General features: G+C 43.0%; 1 protein-coding gene across 2 annotated transcripts in view; it reads left to right on the forward strand.

Moving 5' to 3' along the window:
- AGPAT5 (1-acylglycerol-3-phosphate O-acyltransferase 5) overlaps nucleotides 1-8885 on the forward strand; it is a 65088-nt gene extending 56203 nt beyond the window's left edge. For both annotated transcript variants that reach the window (XM_038772185.1, XM_038772184.1), the window contains 2 exons: nucleotides 5778-5901; nucleotides 6252-8885. In XM_038772185.1, coding sequence (XP_038628113.1) covers nucleotides 5778-5901; nucleotides 6252-6477 — 350 coding nt within the window. In that variant the 3' untranslated portion in view covers nucleotides 6478-8885. The remainder of the gene's footprint in view (nucleotides 1-5777; nucleotides 5902-6251) is intronic.
- Nucleotides 8886-9517: the final 632 nt, after the last annotated feature.

Genomic DNA, 9517 nt, shown 5'->3' on the forward strand with positions numbered 1-9517 from the left:
GAAGCATTACAAGAATAAATTCTGTTCGTTGGCAAATTTGGACTCTGAGTTGCTAAGCCTGTAGCAGAAATTCAGACTCTTCTGTTCTTGTAGTGAGGGCCTAGTAGAAAGATGTAAAATATGAGCACCCACTTTCATGGTCTTCCAGAATTTAACCACGGGGTCATGGGAAACAGTGTGGCATAGTGGATAAAGCATGGGCTGGGAGCCAGAGGCTCTTGGTTCTAATCCCGGCTCTGCCACTTTCCTGCTGTGCGACCTTGTATAAGTCACTTAACTTCTCTGTGCCTTAGGTACCTCAGCTGCAAAATGGGAATTCAATACCTGCCCTCCTTCTTACTTAGACTGTGAGCCCCATGTGGGACAGGGACTGTATCTGGCCCAATAAACTTGTGTGTATCACAGTGCTTAGAAGAGTGCCCGACACACAGTAAGTGCATAACAAATACCATTTTTAAAAAAAAAGGAAAATTTGCTTTTTTATTAACCATCATCGAATGGTTTCAAGAGGAGAAACAATCTCCTCTTATGTTGGCCATTGAACATTCCTAAAGTACATGTTAGCCCTGGGCAAGGGAGTACTTTCTTGTTTGGCCCAGAATTGTGCCAAGCTGAAAGGGCCTGTTTACCAAATGCTGAGTTACTAGGTTCATGGGCCTGAAGTTTTATTCCCTCATTCATTCATTCAGTCGTAATTTTTAAGTGCTTACTATTTGTAGAACATTGTACTAAGCACTTGGGAGAGTACAGTATAACAGAGTTGGTTATATTCTGTCCACAAGGAGCTTGCAGTCTACTCTACTATACTCTGTATGACTTTAATTAGATGAACTCTAGAAAGTATTAAATAATTACGTGCCTTACCTATTGTTACTAGTTCTAGGGATTTGGAGAGGCTAAAAAAAAATGCCTGCTCAGAGCATTCTTTGGCAGGTAATATTCTTTGGCAGATATGATTCATGTGTATTAAATTACTAAAGCCTAGTTTCTTAGCTTAATTGCTTAAGCCTTTAGAGAGTTGAAATAGCGGAGAAATGAAGAACCAAGGGACTATCCTACATCCAGTCCACCCGTTTTGCTTAAAAAGATGACGCCAACAACCGCTTAAGTGCCCACTTTGCAATACTACTGTAAAAGGTAAAATTGTCGGATGCCCATGGTGCTTCAGCGGAGTATGCCAAGATAAAGCTTGTTATACGTTTTCTATCGCAAGTGCTTTACCCTCACTGCATGCTACTGCTGCGTGTGCATATTTGAAAAGAATACTTTAAAATTGTGTTACATTATCCACTGGTTTAGATACTTGCAATTTTTACTGTTTAAAATCACTGTTACTGTCTTGGGATTCTGTCTCTCTCAAGTCAATGAGAATTATGCACACCTTTTAAAGTGGCTTTTCTCTAAAGGTCATAAAGCATCAAAAATCTAACTTGGAACTCCCAGCAAAGCCTAAAAATAAGTTAAATGGTATTTTCTCATGGCAGGTTATCCAAACTACTCTTTGGCCTTGACAAGGCTAATACTGTTGCATGTATTTATCTACTTCTGTGAATGCAAAAAAATAATAAAAAGTTCCCCTTTAGTCCGGGGGCTCTGTCAGCACTTGAAACCATTTACGTACAGGGCACAGATACTGCGATAAAAATTAGAATGATTTCTGAAGTCGTCTGTCCTTCTACGGTAAACGTTTATTTTCCCCAGACACTATGTCCCCAGCATATTTCAAGATCCTTTGGTGGGGTGAATGTGCCGTACCAGATATTGAGACATCTGCTTTAATGGCTGAGTGCTGTAACAAGGATAACCTTTTGTATTATTTTTGGGATGGGAAGAATATGCCATTTGGCCTTAAATTCCAAGTTTCTGACTCCTTTGTACTCTTCAAGCACTTGATATTCACCCTACCCTTAGTCCCACGGCACTCATGTCCATAGCCTTAATTTATTTTGTCTGTCTCCCCTGCTAGAATGTAAGCTCCTCGTGGGCAGGGATCGTGTCTACTAGCTGAGTTGTACTCTCCTAAGTGCTTAGTACACTGCTCTGCGTACAGTAAACCCTCAAACACCATTGATTGATTTGATAGAAAAATACTTTTTCGAAGACACCGACAGACTAGTTTGTTAATCGACAGAGCCCAACTAGGGCTATTTACTTAACATCTATATGTATTTCATTTACTATTTTACATAAACAGTTATCTCATCTGAAAACGGGGTTTAAGACTATGAGCCGCGTGTGGGACAGAGACCGTGTCCAACATGAATATCTCGTATCTATCCCAGCAAGTAGTACAGTGCCTGGCACATAATAGGCCCTTAGTAAATACCATTTAAAAGAAAAATAAAGCTTTTGGAATTCTGCCTCTGTGCTTCCACACCGTGATGGCAGCGGTGACAGGAGTTAAATAGGGAAAGCCCAGCTCCACTCCTTTTTTCCTCCACCAGCGTGTCCCCGTCTGTCCTCCGTGTAGCGGCTTTGCGTTCGGTGTTGTTAGTTCTGTCAGTTTTTGCAATTTACTCCTTTGCCGTATGACATGGGGACATTGGGACTTTCCCATCTTTGATAGGTACATACCAGTAAGGGCTGAATGCTGTTATGTCCCAGAGATCCAGAGCTGAGCCAAATGCTGCCATCAATCATATTTATTGAGCGCTTACTGTGTGCAGAGCACTGTACTAAGCGCTTGGGATGGACGAGTTGGCAACATATAGAGATGGTCCCTACCCAACAGTGGGCTCACAGTCTAGAAGGGGGAGACAGAGAACAAAACCAAACATATTAACAAAATATGCAAGTGATAAGGGTGTATATATATATATATATATATATATATATGTATATATATATATACCCTTCATATATATATTGCCAAACTTACATTGACACTTGTTTCCTCTCTTTCATTCATTCATTCATTCAATTGTATGTATTCATTCATTCAATCGTATTTATTGAGCGCTTACTGTGTGCAGAGCACTGGACTAAGCGCATTGGAAGTCCAAGTCGGCAGCATATAGTGACAGTCCCTACCCAGCAATGGGCTCACGGTCTAGAAGGCGGAGACAGACAACAGAACAAAACATGTGGACAGGTGTGAAGTCATCAGAATAAGTAGAAATAAAGCTAGATGCACATCATTAACAAAATAAATAGAATAGTAAATATGTACAAGTAAAATAAATACAGTAATAAATCTGTACAAACGTGTATACAGGGGCTGTGGGGAGGGGAAGGAGGTAGAGGAGAGGAAAAAGGGGGCTCAGTCTGGGAAGGCCTCCTGGAGGAGGTGAGCTCTCAGTAGGGCTGTGAAGGGAGGAAGAGAGCTAGCTTGGTGGATGTGTGGAGGGAGGGCATTCCAGGCCCCCTTTTCCTTGTCTTTTCTTCTCATCCACGTAGTCCTTCTCACTGCCTCTGTATCTTCCTCTTTCTCCCTGCTTCCCCTCCCTTTTCTCTGCTTTCTGTCTCAGCTGTCTCCTCCTGGAACCCTCCATCAAGCAGTCGGGTTTTACACCGTACTAAGAGAGCGCATTACAACAGAGATGGAAGACATGTCTTTTGCCCACCAGAAGCTTACAGGCCGTGTGTCCTAATAATAATGATAATTATGGGTTGGGTTGGGATAATTGTTGGGTGCTTACTATGTGCCGAGCACTGGGGTAGATACAGGTTGATCAGGTTGGACAGCCTCTTAATCCCCATTTTCCAGATGAGGTAACTGAGGCATAGAGAAGTGAAGTGCCTTGGCCAAGGTCGCACAGCAGTCGTGTGGCAGAGCCGGAATTAGAACCCTGGTCCTTCGGACTCCCAAGCCCGGGCTCCGTCCACTAAGCCACGCTGCTTCTCAACCTGCTCTTGTGTCTCCCTGTGCCCTGACAATTGTAGACCGCTGCCTTTGGAGCCGTAGTTCTGTGGGGCCTCCCCTTTGTGGACTGCAACTTCAGACCGGGTCACACCTTGCTCCCTGAGTGACCCTAGGCCCTTCCACCACCTCAGGCCATGCCAGACCTCACTGTCTCCCCCTTCTAGACTGTGAGCCCACTGTTGGGTAGGGACTGTCTCTATATGTTGCCAACTTGGACTTCCCAAGCGCTTAGTACAGTGCTCTGCACACAGTAGGTGCTCAATAAATACGATTGATTGATTGATCTCTCCAAGCCTGACTCCGTTCCCCCACCTCCCCCCGGCTCCCACCAAACACATACTCCTCACCCTGGGCTTCCAGGCTGTCCATCCCCTCACCCCCTCCTACCTCACCTCCCTTCTGTCCTTCTCCAGCCCAGCCCGCACCCTCCGCTCCTCTGCCGCTAATCTCCTCACCGGGCCTCGTTCTCGCCCGTCCCGCCGTCGACCCCCTGGCCTGGAATGCCCTCCCTCTGCCCATCCGCCAAGCTAGCTCTCTTCCTCCCTTCAAAGCCCTCCTGAGAGCTCACCTCCTCCAGGAGGCCTTCCCAGACTGAGCCCTCTTTTTCCTTTCCTCCTCCCCATCCCCCACTCCCTACCTCCTTCCCCTCCCCTCTGCACCTGTATGTATGTTTGTACAGATTTATTACTCTATTTTACTTGTACATATTTACTATTCTATTTATTTTGTTAATGATGTGCATCCAGCTTTACTTCTATTTATTCTGAAGACTTGACACCTGTCCACATGTTTTATTTTGTTGTCTGTCTCCCCCTTCTAGACTGTGAGCCTGTTGTTGGGTAGAGGCCGTCTCTATATGTTGCCAACTTGTACTTCCCAAGCACTTAGTCCAGTGCTCTGCACACAGTAAGCGCTCAATAAATACAATTGAATGAATGAACGTACCAGCTGTATAGTTCCTTGGCTACATAGGTGCTGATGAGAAACCGCACATGCGTTTTGCATGACTGTTACAGTATGTGTTACTTTGATAAATTCATTCAATCGTATTTACTGAGCGCTTACTGTGTGCAGAGCACTGTACTAAGCGCTTGGGAAGTATAAGTCAGCAACTTATAGAGACGGTTCCTACCCAACAACAGGCTCACAGACAGTTAGAAATAAACAGAGAAGGCAGGCACACATATACAAGGATTGTTAAGCAGTGGCAGCTGGGTCTGAAGGCTGATATCCCCTTTACCACCTGAATGTAGTTTGGCTTTCAAGGGCAGGCTGGGAGCCATTTCATTCATTTATTCAGTCGTATTTATTGAATGCTTACTGTGTGCAGAGCACTGTACTAAGCGCTTGGGAAGTACAATTTGGCAACAGATAGAGAGGGTCCCTACCCTACAGCGGGCTCACAGTCTAGAAGGGGGAGACAGACAAAAAACAAATCAAGTAGATAGGTGTCAATACCATCAGAATGAATAGAATTATAGCTATATACACATCATTAATAAAATAAATATAGTAAATATGTAGAAATAAAATCAAAATTTGTAGGACCCGACGTCCCACTCTGAGCTGTCCTACTTGCCTGCTTTCACACACCCCTCCCCCCATTACAAACATATGACATTTCATTTTCTTTTATGTAACATTCTCCTCTTTCAAAAAAAATCATTCGAGTAGGTTGAATAACCAATGTATATGTGTCATTGTTTTGATTTTAACCCCCATCTTAGTTCTCGTCCAGATGGAAATGACATAATTTACTATTCCTTTTTTTTTAGTTCAGAAGCGAAAACCAACTAATTCAGTGTCAGTTTTTAAACTGTTCGTTTTTAGTGGAGGGCAAAGTGTGTGCACTTATCACCTGTTCCGTTTCATCTAATCAGCCATCACATTTTTTTGCAATTTTTGTTTTTGCTAGAATTCCTGTGCAAAGAGTGTCCCAAAGTTCATATTCACATCGATCGCATAGACCTGAAAGATATTCCAGAAGAACAGATGTATATGAAGAGATGGCTTCACGAACGCTTTGAAATCAAGGATAAGTAAGTACCGGATTTCCAGGGCATCGGGGGACGAGTCTGTTATTCTGAAGAGCAGCAGAACGAGATGCTATAACTGATTCATCGAGCTAATCTGCCGGTTACAGTTGCTGGGACTCGAAATCCACCAACATCAACACCCCATTGCCACCCAGGGTTGGTCCTGGAAGTTAGGGAAGCTCTGTGGGGAAGCGTAGGCATTAAAAACAAGTTTTTTAAAAAAAATCTCTCTGCAAATATCGTTGTCGGTGCCGCGCTCATCATATTTAATGACATTGAATGAAAGAGGTTATGACAAAAAGTACTGAAACGTGGATTGGTGTTGACTTTTTTTTTTTTTAATCTGTCCCTAGGTTGCTTATAGAGTTTTATGACGCAAAGGATTCCCAAAGGAGAAACAAGTTTCCTGGAAAGTGTGTTCACTCCAAACTGAGCCTCAAGAAAACTTTGCCATCCTTATTGTTCTTAGGCGGCCTGACTGCTAGCATGCTTCTGACCGAGTCGGGAAGGAAACTGTATGTGAGAACGTGGATATATGGAACATTAATCGGCTGCCTGTGGGTTAGTATCAAAGCCTGAGCAGACGCTGACTCGAATCGGTGGGACGGGGCTACCCCGGCCCTTGGAGGCTGCGCGGGACAGCGGACTGGCTCCCGGGTGCGGAAAGAAGTGTAAATAAAGTCTTACCTGATAGACCGTCGGATTCCTTAGAAATTGTGGCTTCGGCCTATATGTGATTGGTTGGGAGCAAACGTATGTAGTTTTACGTGTTTACTACTGAATTCGCCGGCAAGGCGACCGACCCGTTCTCAGTTGGGTTACATCGCACCCCCCCGTGATCTGATGCCCATCTTAAATAAGCCGCAGAAGGTTAGTGGAGGTTTAGAGCGTGGGATTGGCCTGGGACTTAAATGGACCAGGAAATGCATTTCCTGGTACTTCTTTAGGATAACGATCCTTCCCCCTGTTCCTCTTTAGTTTTTCCCTAAGTGGACCTTAGCCCAGCTTCTTTGTTCTTTCCAGTCATAGGGGAGTTTTATTTGGGGGTGTTCTCAGGGCAATCGAAGAAATCCGTGTGGAGATCAGGAAATGTTCCCCAAAAAGTTAACAAGAGATATTCACGGGGAAGAGGGGGTGTTTGTGTATGTAGAGTATGATCTATTGATTATATTGCTTCATTAGCTGATTTGATTATCCCGTGTAAGCAAAACATTTAATTGTAACTTTAATTTTCATCGCATCAGCAGCCTATTTTGTGCACCCTGTAATGTGCCTACAAGAATGTGCAGAGCAAAATGAAAAACACGTGACTTTGTGGGCTGATCAGATTGTGTTTAAGATTGTTAAGCGAGCTAGAACTGTAGAATTTATGTGCCATAAATAGTAGAGCTGGTTGAAGTTTCACGTTACTTCATGGTTAGCGGAACAACTGAGTGTGATCTGAACAAATGTCCCGGTACAGTTATGGTTCAAGATAGTCTGTTGGGATAAGAAGGAAAATTCAAATGTTCTTACTACATTTTGAAAGCATTGTGCATTTTGCCTACTAATCTACGATTTAGCCTAATATTTGGTTACGGTATAATTTTCATGGTGTCACAGACTTCTTTTGGGTTCTAATGCATTTAAGTTGGGTTGAATTTTGGGGTGTCAATATGTCTGGTTTGCACTGTAGATTAATAGTGAGAGAAATGCACATCCAGCCAGTATTTGGCCTGCTTAAAAATGAACTCTCTCAAGCCTTTGCGAGTGGGTTTCCGCTGCGACTGCCAACGCCTTTTATAGTTATCTCATGTCAAGAAATTCCAGTTCCCGGAGTCAGCGGGACCCTTAGCACCCCAAGACCAGAGGAATGATCTTGACCTAATTCCGTTGGAAAATCTCGACTCCCAACATCAAAATGCAAGAATTAGATTGCGTTTTATCTCTCGCCTCTGAACCTTTTTTGGCGTAGCCTCTCTTGGGTTTAATGTCATCCGCAAGGCTAAATAAACCACTGTGTAGCAAATGAGGAAGATAAGAAGCAGAACCGCTAAACTTTTGAAATCCACATAATCTTCCGTTACCTAAGTTTATGTCTTCATCGGTTTCCCCGGGCGACCTTTAAACTCGCAATTTGGTATTTCTTGAAAATGGATTTCTTTTGTTACTGAATTGCTGTCTCTACTAAGGCAACGAGACATTAACTGATCATGGTGAACCAACTGAAAACTACTACAGGGAATTCAGTCAAGGACAATATTGTCTTAAGTGTCTGACTCCAGAGTGAAACCCTTTTCAAGTAACAGCCTTAAAGAGCTCTGTGGTGAGCAAGTACTTCAGACAGTTTGTCTCTCCTGAAGGAGCAAATAGATGAAACCTGTATCTTACGCCGTGATGCCAAACCATTGCATTTATTTTCAAATATGGAGTAGAATTTGGAATGAATCCTCAATGTCTTGAATTACTAACCACTTTGGAAAGCAGCCCCCCCCAAAATGGCAGGCAAGAGAAAGAAAATAAATGAAAATTTTGCAGTGTAGCTTGAGCTGAATAATTATAGGGGGTATGCAGTAGGTTTAAATTGTAAAATACATTCCTGTTGGATTTATGTGAACTCCAAGTAGTACAGAATGGCAAAGCAGCCAGCTTGTTCTGACCTAGACTGTCACGCGTCTGACTACCCAAGCACACTTTCCACACAAAAAAACAACCCAAAACTGATGAACAGAAGTTTAAATTTGTTTTTCTTACGTATTAAATCTATGGAGAGTCTGTTCTAACGTGCACCGATATTCACTTGGATTATTTCTTAGTCGAGCTATTTGTTCATTTTTGGTTTTTGTTCTTACATAAAATATTATCTTTTAAGCTTTTATGTTTCTGCTATCATTGTTTACAGCGTAATTATCCTTTACCAAAATGCAATCACTGTGCATGCTTTTTATGCTTTTTTCAGCAAAGGGGTTTGTGTGAAAGTCAGCAAAATAAAATCTTTCATTGTCTCATGTCTGTGCTCCTTATAGTTTAGTGTGCCTTAAATAGTTCATGAACACTGGCGTATTGCCAGATGGTGTATTTTCTTCAAAGTGCATAATTTACTGCCAACAATAATTGTCAGGTTTCCACGATGGTTTTCTTTAGAAGTGGATCAGCGATCTTAATGTGATATATTAATGTTACTTCACTGAAGAAGGTCTTGGTTTGGATCTAATAAATGGTTCCAGCGGTTTTGATGGTACTTTGGCAAGATATGGGGATAATTTGCTCACTGAGGGAGGTGAGGGGGAGAAGAAAACACCAATCCTCTTCCTACCTGAAATTCCCAAGGGTATCGAAAGCCCCTTCAAAAATTGCAAAGGGGAAAGCTGTCTCCTCCCCTTTCTCTGTTCTTTGTTGAAGCAAACGTATTCCTGCGTCACTGTAGTTGCGTTGCTGCATTGCATTGTTGCCCTCTGCTTTTCTCCAGTGCTCATGTGGAATAGATGTTGGACCTCTAGACTGTGAGCCCGCTGTCGGGTAGGGACCGTCTCTATATGTTGCCAACTTGTACTTCCCAAGCGCTTAGTCCAGTGCTCTGCACACAGTAAGCGCTCAATAAATACGATCGAATGAATGGCAGTGGCCCAGATGATGAAAA

Source organism: Tachyglossus aculeatus, chromosome X1 (assembly GCF_015852505.1).
Source record: "Tachyglossus aculeatus isolate mTacAcu1 chromosome X1, mTacAcu1.pri, whole genome shotgun sequence".
In the NCBI taxonomy this organism is placed as follows: domain Eukaryota; kingdom Metazoa; phylum Chordata; class Mammalia; order Monotremata; family Tachyglossidae; genus Tachyglossus; species Tachyglossus aculeatus.